The 23,825-nt window shown below is 37.2% G+C and overlaps 1 protein-coding gene across 1 annotated transcript in view; it reads left to right on the plus strand.

The window, feature by feature from the left end:
* DCC (DCC netrin 1 receptor) overlaps nt 1–23,825 on the plus strand; it is a gene marked incomplete at both ends in the record, with an annotated part of 1,098,829 nt that overhangs the window by 882,390 nt on the left and 192,614 nt on the right. The window contains 2 exons of the mRNA XM_081263478.1: nt 4,939–5,080; nt 13,501–13,611. Of these exons, the coding sequence (XP_081119604.1) occupies nt 4,939–5,080; nt 13,501–13,611 (253 nt within the window). The remainder of the gene's footprint in view (nt 1–4,938; nt 5,081–13,500; nt 13,612–23,825) is intronic.

Genomic DNA, 23,825 nt, shown 5'->3' on the forward strand with positions numbered 1-23,825 from the left:
GTTCAGTCTCATCAACCTCACAGTCACACAGGGCAATGATCATAGGCAAGTAGTCTTCTATTTTCTATTAGTAAAGGTTAAGTTTGCCGGTTCTAAAACTTTATATGAATGGAATTATACAGTCTATCCTCATTTAAGTATGGGGTCTCATCATATCAGACTTTATATCACATTGAGATTTTCTTCCTTGTCCTCCTGAGAATTTCATACTTATCTCTTTATTCTGGACTCCTTTTTCCTTCTATTGGCTTTTGGACTTTCTCTCTCTTCCCAGAGTGAGAAACTCTAGGAAAGTTTGCACTCTACATCTCCTAGAGTGTATCCTTCATTCTCTTCCTGATAAAGGGAACACACTGGAGGATGTCTTTAAAACCATGTCTGTCTGGAATTTCCATACACTATGCTTACACAAGCATATGTCATTGCTCTGGACATGTGTTATTTATTTGAGTAGACAGAATTCTAGATTTAAATTTGTTGATTAGAATTTTATTTAAGTATGTCTCATTGTTATCAAACTTCACATGTTCTTGTTGAGAAACCTGAGGACATTATTACTCTTGATCATATTTTATGTGACCTGTTATTTTCCCCTCCATTCTGAATCTCCACCCTAGCGAGGCTCTGGTGTGTTATAGTGATGTGCTTTTACATGATTATTTTTCATTAATTATGTGAAATATTCCACAATTCCTTTAAGACTAAAGTCTCCAAATCTTCCATTTCTGCAAGATTTTTATTGAGAAGGTTAATATTTATTATTATATTTTGCTAATTATATCTTTTATTTTTCCTCGATTTTTTCTCTTCAGTTGGGTATTGGAATTATACACTAAACATCTAATATCTTTTGTCTCTAATTTACTATGATTGTATTTATTCCTCAGTGAATTTTAGGAGACTCCTTTGAATTTATATTCTGATTTACCTATTGAATATTTAATTTGTATAATCAAATTGTATTTGTCATACTTTTAAAATATTTTTTTCTTTTTTTTATTGGTTGTTCACAACATTACAAAGCTCTTCACATATCATATTTCATACATTAGATTGAAGTGGGTTATGAACCCCCAATTTTACCCCAAATGCAGATTGCAGAATCACGTCGGTTACACATCCACAATTTTACATAATGCCCTATTAGTAATTGTTGTATTCTGCTACCTTTCCTATCCCCTACTATCCCCCCTCCTCTCCCCTCCCATCTTCTCTCTCTACCCCATCTACTGTAATTCATTTCTCTCCTTGTTTATTTTCCCATTCCCCTCATAACCTCTTATATGTAATATTGTATAGCAATGAGGTTCTCCCTTCATTTCCATGCAATTTCCCTTTTCTCTCCCTTTCCCTCCCATCTCATGTCTCTGTTTAATGTTAATCTTTTCTTCCTACTCTTCCTCCCTGCTCTGTTCATAGTTGCTCTCATTATATCAAAGAAGACATTTGGTATTTGTTTTTTAGGGATTGGCTAGCTTCACTAAGCATAATCTGCTCTAGTGTCATCCATTTCCCTGCAAATTCTATGATTTTGTCATTTTTTATTGCTGTGTAGTACCCCATTGTGTATAGATGCCACATTTTTTTATCCATTCATCTATTGAAGGGCATCTGGGTTGGTTCCACAGTCTAGCTATTGTGAATTGTGCTGCTATGAACATTGATGTGGCAGTATCCCTGTAGCATGCTCTTTTAAGGTCTTCAGGGAATAGTCCGAGAAGGGCAATAGCAGGGTCAAATGGTGGTTCCATTCCCAGCTTTCCCAGGAATCTCCAAACTGCTTTCCAAATTGGCCGCACCAATTTGCAGTCCCACCAGCAATGTACAAGTGTACCCTTTTCTCCACATCCTTGCCAGCACTTGTTGTTGATTGACTTCATAGTGGCTGCCAATCTTACTGGAGTGAGATGGTATCTTAGGTGGTTTTGATTTGCATTTCTCTGACTGCTAGAGATGGAGAGCATTTTTTCATGTACTTGTTGATTGATTGTATATCCTCCTCTGAGAAGTGTCTGTTCAGGTCCTTGGCCCATTTGTTGATTGGGTTATTTGTTATCTTATTGTCTAATTTTTTGAGTTCTTTGTATACTCTGGATATTAGGGCTCTATCTGAAGTGTGAGGAGTAAAAATTTGTTCCCAGGATGTAGGCTCCCTATTTACCTCTCTTATTTTTTCTCTTGCTGAGAAAAAACTTTTAAGTTTAATTAAGTCCCATTTGTTGATTCTTGTTATTAACTCTTGTGCTATGGGTGTCCTATTAAGGAATTTGGAGCCCGACCCCACAATATGTAGATTGGAGCCAACTTTTTCTTCTATCAGACGCAGAGTCTCTGATTTGATATCAAGCTCCTTGATCCATTTTGAGTTAACTTTTGTGCATGGCGAGAGAAAGGGATTCAGTTTCATTTTGTTGCATATGGATTTCCAATTTTCCCAGCACCATTTGTTGAAGATGCTATCCTTCCTCCATTGCATGCTTTTAGCCCCTTTATCAAAAATAAGATAGTTGTAACTTTGTGGATTAGTCTCTGTGTCCTCTATTCTATACCATTGGTCCACCCGCCTGTTTTGGTACCAGTACCATGCTGTTTTTGTCACTATTGCTCTGTAATATAGTTTGAAATCTGGTATCGCTATACCGCCTGATTCACACTTCCTGCTTAGAATTGCTTTTGCTATTCTGGGTCTTTTATTTTTCCATATGAATTTCATGATTGCTTTATCTATTTCTACAAGAAATGCCGTTGGGATTTTGATTGGCATTGCATTAAACTGATATAGAACTTTTGGTAATATCGCCATTTTGATAATGTTAGTTCTGCCTATCCATGAACAGGGTATATTTTTCCATCTTCTAAGATCTTCTACTTCTCTCTTTAGGGTTCTGTAGTTTTCATTGTATAAATCTTTCACCTCTTTTGTTAGGTGATTCCCAAGTATTTTATTTTTTTTTTTGAGGATATTGTGAATGGAGTGTTTTTCCTCATTTCCATTTCAGAAGTTTTGTCGCTGATATACAGAAATGCCTTTGATTTATGCATGTTGATTTTATATCCTGCCACTTTGCTGAATTCATTTATTAGTTCTAGTAGTTTCTTTGTAGATCCTTTTGGATCTTCTAGGTATAGAATCATGTCATCCGCAAATAGTGATAATTTAAGTTCTTCTTTTCCAATTTTTATGCCTTTAATTTCTTTCATCTGTCTAATTGCTCTGGCCAGTGTTTCGAGAACTATATTGAATAGAAGTGGTGATAGAGGGCATCCCTGTCTTGTTCCGGATTTTAGAGGGAATGCCTTTAACTTTTGTCCTTTCAGAATGATGCTAGCCTGAGGCTTAGCATAGATAGCTTTTACAATGTCAAGGTAAGTTCCTGTTATCCCTAGTTTTTCTAATGTTTTGAACATAAAGGGATGCTGTACTTTGTCGAATGCTTTCTCTGCATCTATCGAGATGATCATATGCTTCTTATCTTTTAGTCTATTGATGTGGTGAATAACATTTATTGATTTCCATATATTGAACCATCCTTGCATCCCAGGGATGAATCCTACTTGATCATGGTGCACAATTTTTTTGATGTGTTTTTGTATTCGATTTGCCAGAATTTTATTCAGGATTTTTGCATCTAGGTTCATTAGAGATATTGGTCTGTAGTTTTCTTTCTTTGAAGTGTCTTTGTATGGTTTCGGAATCAGGGTGATGTTGGCCTCATAGAATGAATTTGGAAGAGCTCCCTCTTTTTCTATTTCCTGAAATAACTTGAAAAGTATTGGTATTAATTCTTCTTTAAAGGTTTTTAAAACTCTGCTGTATACCCATCTGGTCCTGGGCTTTTCTTCTTTTAAAATATTTTAATACCTTTACATTTGTATCCTTTCATGGAACCTGTTTCATTTTAGATCATAAGGGCATTTATTGCCTTTTTTCTACTCTTATATGTATTGTCATTGTTTCTTTGAGGTCCCATTACCTTTGAGGGTATTATTTTTCATCTACTTTTTATGCTAAAGGTTTTCTTTGAAACCTAGTAGTCTTAAATCGTCAACTGACATTAAAATGAAATAACTGAAAAGCTGATTGCAAAGTGTAAATTCTAGTGTCTGGTGGGCTTGTTAAGTGGTGGTCCCCTTATTGGGAGGTTGGTCAGGGATCCTGTTCTCTAGGATAAAGTTATTAATTTTCTCTAGAAAAGGATTACTTGATATTCTCTCTGGGAAGCATACACCTGCTTGTTATTTCTCTGGGTATCAGAAGAAGGAAGAGGACATTGAATTCTCATATCTCCTATCTAGTAGCCCTTGCCTACATCCAGTTCTCTTCTGTGCCTGATATCTGAATCTGTGTCTTTGTGTCCAATATCTATAGAGGATAAATCTTCCAACTGTGCCAAAATCAATGTGGGTTAAGGGACTAGTTTACTGAGCATAGGTAGGAACCTGGAGTTCACCTGATCCTTAGGAATTTTTTGTTCATCCCCTCAGTTACTTAGGAAGCAATAATTCCCAGAATTCCCTGAATACTTTCATATAAATTGCCTTGCTTTTCAGGAATATCTCTAAAGAAAGGATCTAGGTTTCAGTTTTCTTCTTTGACTCAGTCTCCACACTTCCCTCAAATATGCACCTTCCAAATACATTCTAATTTTCTTTTTATGGTTTAGAACATGTAAAATATTTTGCTATCATTTCAGTAGTGCTTACAAAGAAGAGGTGGTAATACATGAATCAAAAAAATGAATTATGTGCATTTTTATTAAAATAAGACAACTATGGATACTGTCAGATTGTAGGAATGGATGTAATTTGGTCCTAGGCGATAATCCCTCTCCTCATGCCTTTCTATTTTATTTACACTTGTGTCTGGGTCACTTCTTTGACCCTGTCCTGTTGTCCCTTTTTCCTCCAATGTTTTAATTTACATTTATTATTTTACAGAGTATCAAAGTAAGCTGGCTTCCTCCTCCATCAGGAACACAGAATGGATTTATTACTGGCTATAAAATTCGACACAGAAAGACAACCCGCAGGGGTGAGATGGAAACACTGGAGCCAAACAATCTCTGGTACCTGTTCACAGGTCAGTGTTCACACAGTGCGGTCTGGCAAGGTTTAGATGAATTAAATGCTTTAGGAATAAAATATATTCTCACTTCAAAGGAACATTGATTTTTTTTCCTGGCAGGTGACATTTATTGGCCTGAACAGGAATAACCTTTATATTTTTAACTTCATATTCGCTATAATGCTTGTCCTTATGTATTTTGCTTCTGGATCATCATCTTAATACATCCATTGTAGAATTTCTACCTATATTAAACCTTTTCAGCATTGAGATTCAACAACTCCTATTATCTAATGAATGTTAACTTTTTAACTAATATCTTTTAAAAGTTTTCTAATATAATGACTCCAGGTTTAAGTCATTTTGGTCCCCCTCTCCCAACCACCAGGGGTGAGGATAGGGAGGAAGATGGTAGATTGGGATATAAAAGGAAAAACAATTATCTAATTTCCACGAATATATAAGTAATTTTACCTTTAAACAATATTGGTAGAATTCATAGTGGGTCAAGTTTCTTTATGAAAACTAGTTCCAATTTTCACGAAGAGAATTTCCCACCGCCTTAGGTGTGTGTTTGTTTTTTTTTTTTATGTTTATATATGTAAAATTTTAACATAATGGTGAGAATGCATACAAGATAGGTCACCAAAAATCACATTACCTGTTTTAAATCTGGAAAGAATCTAGGCAGGTATGGTTGAATGTAGGAGTAAGTTCTTTGAAATGCTTTTACAAAGCCAGTCTCCTATGTTTTGTTCCTTTTCTCCTTATTAAATAATGGGAAGATGATAAAAATCATTGAATAGGATTCTTAGCACAACATGTAGTTTATAGTGGAGAAAAATGACCAAAATTGAAATATCTTGTTAAAAATATTGTAGTATAATTCCTAAGATATAAAAGACTCAACTAGAAGGGATCCCAAGGATATTCTAATTCAACTGTTTTTGTTTACAGATATAGAAGTTTGAAGTCCTAAAAGTTGTAATTGTTGACCCTCCTCAAATGAAAAACATTAGAAATATAGAATAAACTTATTTTTGTAAAAGAAAGGAAAGGCATTATAACAGAAAAACTAAGGATTGGATATTCAAATCACAGAATTAAATATAACTAATAAATGTGGTAAAATGTTCACTCTCATAGGTGAAAAGAGAAATTCAAGTTAAAAATGAATTAGCATTTTCCTTGTCTAAAAACACACCTGGAAAGCATTTGAGCAACATGAGCTCTGGTATACTGTTTTGGTGATGGAACATTTCTAGAATCTTCCTGGAAAGCAATGTATTCACATGTATTACATATAACTAATTTTAAATGTGTATATATCTGTGTGCTTATATATTTTTTTCATAGAGATATTACCCAGCTTTCCCACATTCAGGCTTATCCTAGGGAATAATTGTACTAATTGTTTTACAAAATTTTAAAGTTAAAATATGTCATTGCAGTATTATTTTCATAGAAAACCATTTTTTTTAAATATACTTTAGGCAGTTACCTAAAAAGACTCTGACACAATCTTTATGAAATATACATCTATTGAGAATGATGCAGTATACAAATATTAAATTTCATATTAAATACTTAAAACATATCATTAAGTGAATAACTCAGTCTTGAAATGGTTTTAGTGCATAAGTCCACATTTATAATAAAAATATGTATTCATGTTCATATTTAGAATACATATGTGCTAAAATATTAATTTTCAGGGTTGCTTAATTTTGTAACAATAAACTATGTAACTGAAATGTAAAGGAAAAAAAATAAAACATCAAGACTATAGTTGTATTTTACAACTTTTAGTTGCCAAAATTGAGAACTCCCTCCCACTAATGCTAACTCCCTAACAGCTGAACACGTGAGAAGGAAGCATTCTAAAATAGATGAAGAGTAGTAGTAGCCTTTGGCCAGCAGAATTTGTTGATTTGCGTTGTTTAGTATTTATGAGTTATTTTGGCAGATAGAATTAAACACATTGAGACCAGTATTATAAAATTAAGACTCTGACCCTCTATGTACATAAAACATCAGTACTTTTCCTCTACAGAAGGTAAAATCATTTAAAGAAAGAATGATAGGCATTAGCTTTTTCACTGCTAAAGAACCTGTATTCACCCTTGAGCTGCCATAAGAAATTGCTAAAAACTTGGTGGCTTAAAACAATGGAAATTTATTGCCACAGTTCAGGAGCCTGGATTTCTGAAATCAATGAGTTGGCAGAGCCGCTTCCTTCCAAAGCTCCACTGCTGCTTGCCAACAGGTCTTGGGTGTTCTTGGCTTGTGGATGAATGCTCCCATCTCTGCCTCCTCCTTGTATCACCCTCCGATCTGTGCATGTCCTTTCCTCTCCTCTTTGATTGAGGACAACAACCATTGGATTTAAGCCCCACTCTAACTCCAGAAAGATTTTATCCTGAGCTCCTTAGCTAATTGTATCTGCAAGATCATATTTTCAAGTGAGGTCACATGCTACTGTTTCAGTTACACATGAACTTTGGGAGGACATTATTCAACTCTTATAGATACTTTATTGTTTTTCCTCTTAAGGACAATCATTTTCAATTGTAAACTCTAATAAACGTTACTCAATCAAAAATAAATAATTCAGTTTTACATCTGTATTCATCTAAAATATGAATTTCAAATCAGCACAGGGTAACTATCCTGGTTTATTATCATTCCAGCCAAAGACTGAATTAGAAAAAATTAGGATGGATTAGGTTATTTTTGTGTATAGGTCATAAATACCCATTCCCTTCTTTATAGATTTGTGGAAATCTGGAATTTAACCTTGAAGCTTTATTCATCTTGTTCTTCATTTCAAGAGTTATAAAAATGCATTTAGGAATGAAAATATAATCTGAGCAGTAATATTATAACTGCTCATGATATTTATTGCAAAAATGTCACAAGTACTCCTTTTTAATTTGAATCAAAGCAATAAAAAAGTTGGTAATAGTGTCATACTCTTAAAAATTTTTAAACAAGCTTTGTAAATTTTCTTTCTTCTCCTCTACCTTGTAACTTGGCTTCAGAAATACCTGTAACATTTCTAGACATTTGGGGAATATTTCCAAAAGCATTAAGTTGCAAAAAGTACTATACTCTGTAAGATTGGCTGTGGTTTAGACTTTCCCCAGGACATATCTAGTAACGGATACACTTTGTAGTAAGTAGAAGTAATTGATTTTCCATATAAATCTGCAGCACTGTGAAATGTACAGGATTTGACCCCATGTTTTCAGTGCCTGTAAGATACATGGATATATTGATTTGGCTGTTAGAAAATTGGAGATGCCTGAATGATTCATTTGTATTTTATAAATATTCAGGTGTAGAGACTCAAACCTTTTTTTTTCCTCTCTTTGTTAGACAGGTGTTTTTTGTTGTGCATGTTTTTTGCTAAGATAATGAGACATCTGCAATAACAAAGTAATTCAGGGTTCTAACAAGGATTTTAAATGGCTGCTATCAGTTTTATTGTAGGAACCCGTGTCAACTAAATTTTAAAGTGCTGTTTTTTTTTTTTTTATTTTTGAGTGCTCTTCAGAAAAGGTTATTTGAGATTGAGTTTAAGAGAGTTCTGGTATTTCATGGCCAATATAGAATAAGCATAATGGTAAACATGAATTGATAGTTTATAGACTGAAACATTGAAACAATAGCATAGCAATTTTATAACAAGGTTAACATTAGGGAAATGATATTATATGAATAATGTATCATCATTTACCATATGATCTAAGAAATCGAAACAGAAGAATTACAGACCTTGGCATTTCTTATTAGGGACAGGAATGGGCAAAGATAATCTGTTTTCAACAACAGAAACTTTTACAACTAAGAAAAGCAGTGCTAGTGACAACACATATGCTTTAGAATGAAGTTGAGATTGGAAGCATCTAGGAATCAAATACACACACACACACACACACACACACACACACACATACACCCTCTAGAGATTAACTTCAGGGTTGACAAGCACCACACTGTTCATCTCACCAAACCCTTTGCTTTACAGAAGAGGCCTGGAGAGTGACATTGCTAAAATCTGCAACTAGTCATGGCATAATCTCAATTAGATCATAGATGTTCTAACCCTCCATAGATGTTCCTTGTCTATACCATATTGTCATCTTTAGTTCATTTTACTGTAAGTGACTCGATCCTGTGCTATATTCCTCTATAAAAGATCACTGACATTAAATACAATATTAATATATTTAACAGTAACAGCCATATCATTATTTACTGAACTTTGACAGCAGTCACTATGTTAAAAGTTTTACAAATGTTTTCAAATTTAATTTTATAACAATTTTTATTTATATATATCCATATTGTTGATTAAAAACTAGATACATAGAAAGAGCTAGAAAGTTTTTCAAGGTCACGCAATTAAAAAGTAGTGGAACAGAGCATAGTGGCTCATACCTATAATCCCAGTGTTTCAGGAGGCTGATGCAGGAGGATCATGAGTTCAAAGCCAGCCTCAGCAAAAGCAAGGCACTAAGAAACTCAGTGAAAGCCTGTCTATAGATAAAATACAAACATTTTGTATAGACAGTGTACATGTGAGGGTATGAGAGTTAAGCAATAGTGCAAACATGCAGATACCTATTAAATAATAAAAGTTGAAGGTGACCTTTGCAGCTAGAGGAGCTGAGGAATTCTAGAAAACATTAACTCAAAGCTTTGCCAACCAATTTGTTTAAAAAATATTATTTAATAAAATTCCCATTGTCTTTACTTAGAAAATACATACAAGATAATAGCTTCTAGAAGTATACATACAAAAAATCATTATAGACTGACTTTCCTTTATTCCGCTTCTAATGAATGAATGAAACTTGAAAAGAGTTTTTGATATCAACCATCGGAGTTGAGCCTCCCCCAAATTGCTTGGTTATGGTGACTGCTGGTTTAACTCTTAAAGATACTTCATCTTAGGCTGGGGATACAGTTCAGCTGGTAGAATGCTTGCCTCATAAGCATAAGGCCCTGGGTTCAATCCTCAGTACAACAAAAACAACAAAAAGATATTTCATTTTCCTAACAGGATAACAGTTTTTTCTATCTTTATTCTTTTTATAAAGGGATATTGGGGTGTTAATGATCTCTTAAATTAATCCACTGCCAAAATATAATAGGACCATCAAATCTATCCTGTCTGCTTACCCCTGCCTGACTTAACTCTGGAAATGATCTTCATGATTACAAATTCCTTGTATTCCTGAAGAGTGCCTTACATTCGTTTTTGATGTCCCTTTTGGGTTCAGCCTAGACTGTTGGTCCTTTACGGAGAGTAACAGTTATCTAGAGCATAGCAGGAATAAGGACAGAGAAAGATTCTTCACCCAAGGACAGAAGCTGCTGATTAAAACACCAGTACCCTTGCTTAATTTCTCTGTGCCTTATTCTCCTTCTATCTATCTAAAATAGGGGTAATGTATTCTGTGCCAAAATCATAGTGTATTTGAAATCAAGTCAGAAAATAACCAACAAATCACTATACAAATTGTTAGATATATTTATATCTATTGAATGATTAAATTTGTAAATTGCTTTTATAAGCACTTAGTCAGCTGGCCCTGACACAAACAAGGTGGAAACATGTATTATTAGCTAATAACTTGTAATTGGAAATTGAAATTAAAGGAGCTTTGAGAGCCAGTCACTGTGGTGCATGCCTGTAATTCCAATAATTTTGGAGACTGAGGCAAGGGGATTACAAATTTGAGGCCAGTCTTAGCAATTTAGGAAGACTCTCAATTTAGCAAGACTATCTCAAAATTAAAAATCAAAAGTGGTGGGGATGTATATCAGTGTTAATATACCCCTGGATTCAATCCCTTGTACAAAAGAAAGCATAAAAAAGAAGGAAGAGCTGTGAGTACTCTAAAACTTACCCAGCCAAGTATACCCCCTCACAACACTAAAGCAGGAACTTCTGAAACTTAAAATTCTAAAGGTAATTTCCAGTCAGTTTCTGCTTCTGCCCACCATGACATCCTGTGCTTAACTAGATAAAGAAAAGGGTCACAGTCTTAACTCTGCTGAGAAATAACTAATAACAATGCACTGAGTTTATAATCCAAAAAACTTGGGTGAATGTATCCTAACAGAGGAAAAACAAATTTTAAGCCACTAGAAAACTATTGTGTATCTGTATGTTTATTATGGTCAAGCAAATTTAGTACACTTTCCTACACTTGTAAGAACTTTTCTTACAAGCAAAACTGTTGCCAATGAGTTCCTTCCTTGGTGAATTTCTTATCCTAAAAGTATATCTACTGCATTTACAGCATCTCTTTTTCAGATGCCCAGCATTATATCAATCATTTTACTAGACATTGCTTAAGATTTCCTTTAATAGAGGAATTCTACCTACACAATTAAACTTTTTTTTATAATTAACCTCATATTTCTAGGTGTTTATGATGAGAGAGATTCAATAACTCAGCTATATTCTAGAATAAAATGTAAAGCCAAATCTATTTTAAAATAAAATATGATACTTCAAAGAAATTTGGCAGAATTTTCAGAGGGACCTGGGCCACTGATCTTTATTGGGTGCTAAAACTTCATGGCAAAGGTGGTAGAGGTGACGTGAAGAGTTTTTCCACTGGATACATTTGGAAGGGATATTCTCTTTGCCACCTTGCTAAGATTGAGCATTCTATTTTAATCTAATATTTCCTTTGTTAAGTATCACTGAACCAAATCATTTTTGGTGGATTTTTCAAGGGTGATTTTGTATGTGTCTCTTTCATACAACAGGTACTCTGGGGAAGTCTGTGGTTATACCATTCAGTAGATAAAAATAAGGACTACAACAGTACCAGTTACATTCTAATACATGGAGCTTCTGTTCTACTTTATATAATTAAAGTTCTTCAGAGAATAACATTTTGTATTATAGACATGTTTTTGCATGTGAATTTATTGGATGATTTTCTCTAATAATACTATCCATTGGAGTCAACTGCACTTTACATTAACAAATTCTTTCTATCCATCACTTAAAACATCATCTCCTACTAGTAGCGAGTTATAATTCTTCTTAGTATTAAGTATCATCTTCCTATACAAAGATCTACAAATTTGTAATTTAGTCATGATGTAGTCATTATTTCCCAAATACTTCATTTCAATTATATACATTTCTAAATATCAAATATTTCTGCTTATTTCATATTAATGGAGGAAACAACAAAAACAAACTACATTTTTTATCTTTACCAGGGTTGTTTGAATCTTTGAGATTTAAGGTCTTAACAATTTAACTTGAGTTCTCATCGTCTCAAGAATGTCACATGGTCTTTCACTAAGTGGATTAATCCATTTTCTGCTACTATTACAGAAATATAATGACTGAACAGTTTATAAAATAGGGGTTTATCTCATGGTGCTGGAGATAGGGAAGTCCTAGATCATGGCACCTATATCTGGCCAGGATCATCCGTTGGCAGAAGGTGGGAATACAGGAAAATGCACAAGCAGAAGAATATTGGGCTAAACTTATCCTTTTTATCAAGAACTCTCTCCTGCAACCACTAATTAATCCACTATGATGGCAGAGTGTTCATGGACTGATCACCTCTTGGAGGTCTCCTCGACACTGTTAGAATGGCAATTAAGTTTCATCATGAGTTTTGAAGGAGATATTCAATCATAGCAACAAGTATCATTAGTTTTACAATGATTTGTCATGTTAATAAGCTACATTGAAATTTAGGTAAGAGGAAAGATCAAAAAATCACATCAAAAATTTACACATTCCAGATTAATGGTCTACAGAACCTCTCTAGTCTACCTGTATTCTCTAAAATAAGCCCTGAAGATATCATTATATGTAAAATAATGTGTCCAAATTATCATAGAGATTGACTTCCTTCCCCCTTAGTATGGATGCTGATATGAATCCAAGTTTACTCAAAAGATGGTTTCAAGGGATGAAAGTTCTTGTATTTTCTACTGAAGTGCAGTGGCTTTGGAATCATCTCTCTTGGCACCCTCAAAAAACATAATCACTGACCTTGAATGAATGATGGAGACATACATTTTTAGATTGCCTATTCTTGATTTATAGGCATGGCTGTTCTGAACAGTGAGGAAAAATGATTCTTGCTATTTTTGATTATTTCTTCATCATTCATATTTTATATTCTGCATCTGCCCTGAGGCTATTTTCATGATACATTTTTATAAACTGGAAAAATACATGAGAATATATGAAAAATAATTTGATTTCTTGCTGTTATATTTCTTCTCTTTTAGTCAAAATAACAATAATTACCACAACAGTCACATATAATATAAACCATATCAACTATTTTTTAAATTTTGCTAAAACTTTGTAAAGCCAGCTAGAAATACTTGTTTTTCAATAACTATTTTTGTTGTTGTTGGAAATATTTTCATAGGCCTGGAGAAGGGAAGTCAGTACAGTTTCCAAGTATCAGCCATGACAGTCAATGGCACTGGACCACCTTCCAACTGGCATACAGCGGAGACCCCAGAGAATGACCTAGATGGTAAGACTTTTCACCAATCATTCACACTCTGATTTTGGTATTCTTCTGGTGTCCATTGTTCTCTGACTTACATTAAAACTGAGACTTGAATATAAGTGAGAATTAGGTATGAAAAAGTGTGCATTAGAAATTGAAGATGAGGAGCGCAGAATAAGATCAATGCAGCTTTCCCTTAGAAAAGTAATGAACTACAACTTGGGGGACATTTATTCAGATGCAAACAAAACAAAGTCCAAAATACAAATTTATGAATAGAGTCTTCAACAGTGCCATGAAGGAGTAGCATTTAATATGCATTAATTATAATCCTCAAAATAGATGACTTTTCCCCTAGTATAATCTGAAATGAGATATTTTCAGTTTATTTTACTTTAAGTAATTGACCAGAAACATTTTCTTCAGAAGAATTGCTCTGCTTTCTGAGAGTAATCAGGAAATAAAATTATATTAGTTACCTTGTCTTCCTTTTTCTTATCATGCACCTGAAAAACATCAGGGTGTGTTTTTTAACTTGCTTATGATATCATCATATTTGACATTGACTTCTTGACAGAAAGGAAAACCAACTTTATTTGCTTAATTGAGAGTTGTCTTGAGGCATTCATGAATGAGATATTAAGGTTCATATAAAATTCACATACCAATAAATAAAATATGAGTAGAAGGTTTATAATTAGTAGATGAGAAATTGCTCCTGAAATTAAAAACATCATGTCTAGGTAAAATTTAAGAGAAATGAATAAAGGGAGAAATGGAAACAATTCTAAGTAATAAAATATAAATAAACTACCTAGAATTTGAGGTAACAATTTATGCAAATGAGAGGTGCTTGAAAGAGAAGTAGGTTAAGATCAGTGTACTTAAGTCTAGGTGATTAAAACCAGGACCAAGAAAAATTTAGATTGAAAAAAACATACATGTTAGAAATATCATGACAAGATGACTGACTACCAGATATTGAAATTATCTTATTCTTTAATTTATGGACCTAAAATTGTTTAAGTAAATATGGAGAATAAAGATTCTATGTCCCAGCTGGGCACAGAAATGCAGGCCTGTAATCCCAGAGGCTTGGGAGGCTGAGGCAAGAGGATAGGGAGTTCGAAACCACCCTCAACAAGGGCAAGGATCTAAGCAACTCAGTGAGACCCTATCTCTAAATAAAATGCAAAATAGGGCTGGGGATGTGGCTCTGTGGTTGAGTGCCCCTAAGTTCAATGCCTGATACCAAATAAATAAATAAATAAATAAATAAATAAAGATTCTATGCCCCATGGGGTGTGGTGGCACACACCTGTAACCCTGGAAAATCAAGAGGCTGAGGCAGGAGGATCACAAGTTTAAGGTCAACCTTGCCAATTTAGTGAGACCCAGTCTCAAAATAAAAAATAAGGACTGGGGATATAGTTCAGTAGTAGAGTGCTCCTGGGTTTAATCCCTAGGGATACACACACACACACACACACACACACACACACACACAAACACACAAATAATTTTAAAAAGATTCTATGCCCCTTCTTTTTTCCTCACTCTTTATTTTTTTTATTAGTTGCTCAAAAAATACAATGATCTTGACATATCATACATTTGATTCAAATAGGGTATGAATTCTCATTTTTCCACGTTTACAGATTGCAGGCTCACATTGGTTATACATCCATGTGTTATCTTCCTCTTCCTTTCTCATTCTTTTTCTTATTCTACTTTCTCAAGTTTTTCTGTCCCTTCTTGGACTCCTTTTTTTGCACTCTCCTCCGTATTTCCTATCTTCTCTTTTTAAATAACACATTGTGATTCATGATTACAGGTTTAGTTTTATTAAAGAAAAACTATGGTGGCTGTAAAACAATCAACAGATTCTGTCTTCACATTTACAGTCGTAATGATCATTGCCATATGATAGCATATTAATTCAAAGAATATTTATAGAAAAGTTACCAGGCCAATGTGCTTAACTTGAAGGATACAGTAAGAAATTGAAAAGACATTTTCCTTCTCTCATGGAGCTTAGAGTGTAACAAAGACAGACATTTTAGTAAAATCATAGGAAATTGCACTGTTATGGTTTAAAACTGGATGGATGTTTATACTATCTTATGCTTGAACATAGATTGGATGGATCGATGGATTGATGGATAGATGCATAGCTATATAGGTATCTAGATAGACAAGTGAATGGATGGATGGATGGACAGATAGATATAGAAAAATAAATATAAAGAGGAAGGTGAACAAGCAGACATACAGAAGACTTGCATTAAAACTAAGACTTGAACATAAGTGAGATTTAGCTATGCAAAAGTGTGCATTAGAAATTGAGGATGAGGAACACAGAATAAGATTAATGCAAGTTTGCAATCAAAAGAGACAATGTATCTTAGGAAACTGCAAAAAAAATCATCAAGGCAGAAACAGAAAAATGGCATATGATGAGGTTTGTAAGACAGGCAGGTTCTAAATCTGGCAATAGCAAATTAAAGATTTTAAACATTGTCTGAAGTATGCTTTGAAAGCATAACTAGTTTGTACTACACAAGTCATTAATTTTTTAAATATATCAATTTAATTAAGATTGCATTTTGGAGAGATTACTGTGAGGCATAAAGATGTACTAGAATTAGGGAAACATGAGCAACCCAATCAGAGAAACCCTATGGGTAATATGGGAGTTGCAGAAAAATAACTTGAGGCTTAGAGAGGTTAACTTGTCTTAGGTTACATAATTGACCCAAAGTCCCACTTCACCAAGTTCACATCCTTCACTAACAGGGTAGGGAATGTTCATCAGTGCTTTTGTTTCTTCAAATATTTCTTGTTGAAAATCTATATGTGTCAGGCATTATTTCAAGTTCTAGGGGGAAAGCAAATAAATAAAGTTGTGATTCTCAAGGAGTACACATCTTATTGATACAGAGATAGGTAGTGGTAAATATATCTAAAGAAAAATAAAGTTCCTAGAAGGAATAGAAAGGATTAGGGAGTAGTGTTCATTTACTAGATTGAGAATATCTCTCTGATTAGAAAAATTACAGCCCAGGCATTAAGAAAGTGGCTGTGATGGGGTAGCAGCCATGCTAATATGTCAGTCAAGAGTCTTCCGGCCAGAAGAAACAAGAACAGATGCTCTGAGTCTGGAACCCCACTGATACTTGAGGTATGGCAAGGAAACCAATGAAATCAGACCTAAAATCATGAGAGGTGCTCTGTCTTATACAATAAGCTAGACACGTACTTCATTTTTCTTCTCACTTGAGAAATAATGTTCGAGTTTTATATAGTTGTGTTTTATCCTCTCATCTACCCTTATGGAGCATATTATTATTGGTTTTACATTAAAAAGAGGAACTTAAGCTAAGGAAATTTCACTAACTTGATCAACTGAAGCTGGTCCTGCTGACTCAGCCCTGTGAATAGGGATTCAGTGCAGTGTAAAAGCAAAGTCTCTGCTGATCCCTTACAACTGACCTGGTGTATAGCCACAGTGATCCAAAGCAAGAGATCCTAAAGAATGAGGTCACATCATTTACTCAAACCTGGAGAGCTGTATCTCTTCCTGGAAGGAGTGAAAATAAATGGAGCTGAGGTGCTGAAGGCCCTATAAAATATCCAGAATGAATGGGACTCAGCCCTTGAGTTATGTGCTCTTTCTCCTGACTCTGCATCACAGTCTAAGTAGAACCAAAATATAAAACCTCAACTTCTTAAAGGGTCCCTCCCAACTTCCCTTTAACGCCATGCTTTTTCATGTCTGTGCATTCTGTGTATCATGCAGTTCCTACGCCTGCTTTAATCAAGAGTCTCTTAGTAGGACTGAGGCGTAATGTAGTGATGAACGGTTCTCTGGATCTATTTGAACTTTCCCATGCCACACTCCTCCTTTTTCCTTATTTGAATATTGATGCAGTTATCATGAAATCCAGTTAAGAACTTGAAGAATGCTGACTTGTGGGGAGTTCCAACATTAAAAAGATGAGAAGAGCTCTAGAGAAGCATAGACAGCTCTTTGCTGCAGTGACAGAAACAGAGGTGGTAGGAACAAGTAGTACTTGAGCATTCTGTCCAGGAGGGTGTCATGGAGGAGTGTCTGATAGCAGACAGACATTCTTTGAAACAAATGCCTTTAGCAATATTCTTTCTGCCACTACTGGTTTTGAATGCATCCTTCCTTATCCAATTGTTACTCCTTTACCCGCTGATTATCTCAACACATTTCAAATATTGTCTCTCTTCATTATCTTCACTTGCATGAAAATTGCTAAGACAATTCCCACATCCACATTAACAATCTGAAGATAAAGGGTAAATAAAAACAGGAAGCTAGTGGAGTTGATACTTCTTCCAAATGATACCATTAGAAATGAAGATTTGAGATTGTTCCTGCTCAAACATAATGGAAATTAACAGCCCTTTCAAAACATTTAACTATGAAAGTGAGGAATGTAATTGTTTAACTTGCTTTGTAAAGCAGTGTTTCACTTGCTACAAGAAATTAGTAGCAATGGTCCTAAAGCCTTCTCAATTTATTGACTGATGATTGCATTCCACAAAGATACTTTCCTAAAATGACTTTGATGCCCTTCCTTTCTTCTGGTTTTCTTTGAAATTCAAATATCAAAAAGTAAAACTCTTGATCTGGGGATGTAGCTCAGTGGAAGAGTGCTTACCTAGCATGAGAAAGAACCTGGGTTCAATTATCAGCACCACAAAAAGTTTTAATTTCCTTTTTTAATTTTAAAATGTTTTAAAGAACGTGATAGGAATTAATCTATGGGTTAATGGACAATCACAGTAGTAGTCACTCTTAGCTCCAAAAGAATATTCAGACTGAGTATGTGTATGTATATGTGTGTATGTGTGAATGTGTGTGAGAAAGAGAGACTCTTTGTTAAAAATTATTTTTCATTTAATTTTAACTTATTCATATAAATATCTAAATATTGAATAACATATAAATGATCTCCACCAAAGTCTTCATAGCTAATGTTTGGAAGCTTTGAATTCTAATGGTTTCAAAATCAGAAGCTTCCAAAATAACCAGGGGGTGACAAGCAACTTGTGAAGGTTGATACAGCGGGAGCCGCTTTATTGTAGGACAGCAGAGGTATTTATACCTAACTCATTATACACAGCTTGTTTCAATTAACATCATCTAGATACATCAATTAGTCATTAAGGAATCCTCATCATCTTAATAATTACACACAGCTTAACTTAATTAACATCATCTAGACACAGCAGTCAGTCATTAAGGAATCTCCATCATCTTAATGGCTCGCTGGCAGTACTTCTCAAACCACTCCTCCTGGCAAAGTGCCAGGCACCATATTGACTTGTCTGTGGCCCTCAACAACATAGAATTGCTTTGATTTCCTTTAATGGATAAGGAGGATGGATTCATTTTGAAATCAATGTGAAATTGTGGTGGTGGGGTGGTGATGCTCAGAGGTTGTTTTACTGAAGAAGAAATCTGTGTTGAGGAAAACTGCAAGAAAGCTCTCCCTGCTGACCTCTGAGTGTGTCTACTCATAATTCTGTAACTGAGTCCTGAGAGCCACCCAAACAAGATAGCACTATTTACAGATGCTAAAGGCACCCCACCTTGCCCCTTCTTTGACTTTAGTTGTTCCATTTGCCTTCTCTGCTTGGTGTAAGCATGCAAAAATAAACAGTAACATGAAGAAATACACCAATTCCTTATGGATGGCCCTTTGAATTGGCATGTTTTGTTAAAGTAATTATAAAACCAAACTAAACTGTTTGCTCAAGGTTCCCTGGAAAGTGCATTGCTATTACTGACAGCTGTGAAGTTTTAAAGTACTTATTTTGTGCCTCAAAATTTCAAAAAATACAAGATCATTAGATTTCCCCAAGGTCTAATATAAAATTCTTGCATAAGGAAATAAGAGAATTTGTGATAAAGTTCAATAAAGGTATCCTCTAGGAAATTGAGCCTGGGGATGGGTTTGTATTGCCTTTTTTTTTTTTTCATTATTAAGTGAACAGGTGGAAATTGGTTATACACCATCAATAACAAAGTGATTTAAAATTAAACCTCTACCCTAAACTGGAGTAGCTTGGCTAGCAAAGATCTGTATGCAAAGACTTCTGTAAGCGCAACAATGACACAGCAAACACTTGTGAAGGTAGGAGCAGTTCTAGTGTCCTGCCCCGGGGAGAAAGGTACCTAGCTAGGCTATCCTGACCCACTAATATGGAGATGGGGGTCACTCCACATGCATCTCCCTGGAGAAGTGAAGCACAAAGGCAGTCCTGGCATGAAGCATGCTACGTAGAACAGGGATCTGAGAAGCACACATGGAAGCTTATTTTCAGAATAATGATTAAAATCTAAGTTGATGAGACCACCCAGAAAGAAGGAATATTGCATATCCAAACTTCCATATTTACTTAAAAATAGTCTCCAAAAATGAATAATTTTAAGCAGAAGTGTGAGAACTCAGAAGAATATAAATTTGGGACTAATAATTGAAAGAAAAAAGAAAACTAAAGGACTAAAGTACATAAGAGTTATATAGTGAAATAACTTCCTCTCCACGTTCAAATACTAATCTCAGAACGCGTCCCACTCTGAACGTGTTACCTTACCTGGCAAAAGAGACTTTGGAGATGCAACTGAGTTATGGGTCTCTAGATGGGGAGATTATCCTGGATGGTTTAGACAGACCCAGTGTAATCACAAGTGTCCTGAGATGAGGAAGGCAGAAGGTACTGGTGTCAGAAAGAGACATGACAACAAAGACAAGTTGGGGTGATGCAGGAGGGGGTCAGCTTGTAGAAACTTGAAAAGACAAGGAAAGTTCCCTAGAGCTCCAACAAGGAGTGCAACCTGGATGGCACCTGCATTTCAGCTCCCTGTGGCCGAACTTCTAACCCCTAGAAATGTAAAATAATAAATGTGTGTAGTCTTAAGCCTGAGGTTTATGGTAATTTAAGCCACTAAGTGTAGCAGCAATAGAGAAACTAGTGCAGTTACCTGCAAAACAGCAATTTAATGTTGTTCAAGTCATTGGCAAAGATAAATATGCTTGTACCAAATGTTTGCATAACATAAGGTAAATTGGCGGGTTTTTGATTTATTTTACTTTTATATTAGCATCATTTTGAAGCCAAAAGGTATAAAAGAAGAAAACCTAGACATGAAACAGAAAAATAGGTCAAAAAAAGAGAAGAAATAAAGAGGCTTAAAAATCTGGAATTCCACATAATCTGAATATTTAAAGGAAGTTGAACAAAAATCAAAGATAATCAGCATATTCTATTATACTGGTATTTACCTAATTGATACCTAAAATAAATAAATAAATAAAAACCTCAATTTTCTGAGTTGATAGAAAGTAAACATATTCAATCAACAAGTACATGAAAAAATGCTCTCCATCTCTAGCAGTCAGAGAAATGCAAATCAAAACCACCCTAAGATACCATCTCACTCCAGTAAGATTGGCAGCCACTATGAAGTCAAACAACAACAAGTGCTGGCGAGGATGTGGAGAAAAGGGTACACTTGTACATTGTTGGTGGGACTGCAAATTGGTGCGGCCAATTTGGAAAGCAGTATGGAGATTCCTGGGAAAGCTGGGAATGGAACCACCATTTGACCCTGCTATTGCCCTTCTTGGACTATTCCCTGAAGACCTTAAAAGAGCATGCTACAGGGATACTGCCACATCAATGTTCATAGCAGCACAATTCACAATAGCTAGACTGTGGAACCAACCCAGATGCCCTTCAATAGATGAATGGATAAAAAAAATGTGGCATCTATACACAATGGAGTACTATGCAGCAATAAAAAATGACAAAATCGAAGCCAAAGGTGTGACCCCGGAGATCCAGGCTGTCTGATTCTCGTGGCCTGCCCCTAGGCTACAGAAGGTGTGGCGCCCCAGAGAAGGGGTTAACTAGTCAGCAGGGAATTAAGTGGCTGCGACACGGTGGTATCACACCAGCCAAGCCCAAGCCCGCACTGACCCCCGGGCTGAGTTCGAGATTGTTGGCGGGGACGGAAGCGGTACAGCCCCACCCCCCACAAGGGACACTCCACTAAGGTAACCAGCGGCCACCATCTTGGACAGCTGAAGTATCCACCCCCATTCTCCGACAGATTGCAACAACAAACAGGTGTGTGTCACCCAGCTCAGCCCCCATACATAGGGGGATTTCGCTTAAAATCTCTCCTAGACTTTCAGGGGGAGGGACTATCAGAGTGAGCCTGCATAAAGACTAAAGGAGAGCTAGAGGCACCTGACCCCGAACCCCCCCCCCATCAGCGGCCAAAACAAAACCTGTCTAGCCAGCGCTGGGGGAGGGGCAAGCAGAAAAAATCAAAACCATAGAGTGCCGGGGATCCCAAAAGCCAACGGTGTGACCCCGGAGATCCAGGCTGTCTGATTCGCGCGGCCTGCCCCGAGGCTACAGAAGGCGTGGCGCCCCAGAGAAGGGGTTAACTAGTCAGCAGGGAATTAAGTGGCTGCGACACGGTGGTATCCCACCAGCCAAGCCCAAGCCCGCACTGACCCCCGGGCTGAGTTCGAGATTGTTGGCGGGGACGGAAGCGGTACAGCCCCACCCCCCACAAGGGACACTCCACTAAGGTAACCAGCGGCCACCATCTTGGACAGCTGAAGTATCCACCCCCACTCTCCGACAGATTGCAACAACAAACAGGTGTGTGTCACCCAGCTCAGCCCCCATATATAGGGGGATTTCGCTTAAAATCTCTCCTAGACTTTCAGGGGGAGGGACTATCAGAGTGAGCCTGCATAAAGACTAAAGGAGAGCTAGAGGCACCTGACCCTCAACCCCCCCCCTCCCATCAGCGGCCAAAACAAAACCTGTCTAGCCAGCGCTGGGGAGGGGCAAGCAGAAAAAATCAAAACCATAGAGTGCCGGGGATCCCAAAAGCCAACGGTGTGACCCCGGAGATCCAGGCTGTCTGATTCGTGCGGCCTGCCCCGAGGCTACAGAAGGCGTGGCGCCCCAGAGAAGGGGTTAACTAGTCAGCAGGGAATTAAGTGGCTGCGACACAGTGGTATCACACCAGCCAAGCCCAAGCCCGCACTGACCCCCGGGCTGAGTTCAAAATTGTTGGCGGGTACGGAAGCGGTACAGCCCCACCCCCCACAAGGGACACTCCACTAAGGTAACCAGCGGCCACCATCTTGGACAGCTGAAGTATCCACCCCCACTCTCCGACAGATTGCAACAACAAACAGGTGTGTGTCACCCAGCTCAGCCCCCATACATAGGGGGATTTCGCTTAAAATCTCTCCTAGACTTTCAGGGGGAGGGACTATCAGAGTGAGCCTGCATAAAGACTAAAGGAGAGCTAGAGGCACCTGACCCCCAACCCCCCCCCTCCCATCAGCGGCCAAAACAAAACCTGTCTAGCCAGCGCTGGGGGAGGGGCAAGCAGAAAAAATCAAAACCATAGAGTGCCGGGGATCCCAAAAGCCAACGGTGTGACCCCGGAGATCCAGGCTGTCTGATTCGCGTGGCCTGCCCCGAGGCTACAGAAGGCGTGGCGCCCCAGAGAAGGGGTTAACTAGTCAGCAGGGAATTAAGTGGCTGCGACACGGTGGTATCCCACCAGCCAAGCCCAAGCCCGCACTGACCCCCGGGCTGAGTTCGGGATTGCTGACGGGGACGGAAGCGGTACAGCCCCACCCCCCACAAGGGACACTCCACTAAGGTAACCAGCGGCCACCATCTTGGACAGCTGAAGTATCCACCGCCACTGTCCGACAGATTGCAACAACAAAACAGGCACAGAGTACAGTTTGAACTGCCGAGAATCATCACTGAGGGGAAATCTGGTCTAGCAGGAGAAACCAAGGCTAGCAGGAGAAACCAGGAGCCTAGAGGCAAGGCCCTCGCGACTGGGCAGCTGTAAACTGCAGGCCCACCGGCGACAGTTCACCCACTGCCCGCGTAACTGGGCGGTAGGAGAACGCCCTCCTGTTGGTGACGGATCACCTGCCCGCGGCCTGTGATACTGGGCGGCTGGAGTCTACCCGCCTGCCACGACCGGGAGCTGAAACCACACAGAGACAGTCCAGTCACACCCCCCCATTAGGGCACCCCGGCAAGGAGACTGGGGCCCGTCATAGCAGAGTAGTGTCGTCACTGGAGCTCGAATGTCGGAATTCCTTCCCAGCGGAATCCACGTTAGCAGTCATACTTCAACAACA

Source organism: Spermophilus citellus (assembly GCF_964194105.1).
Source record: "Spermophilus citellus genome assembly, chromosome: 12".
NCBI classification, from domain to species: domain Eukaryota; kingdom Metazoa; phylum Chordata; class Mammalia; order Rodentia; family Sciuridae; genus Spermophilus; species Spermophilus citellus.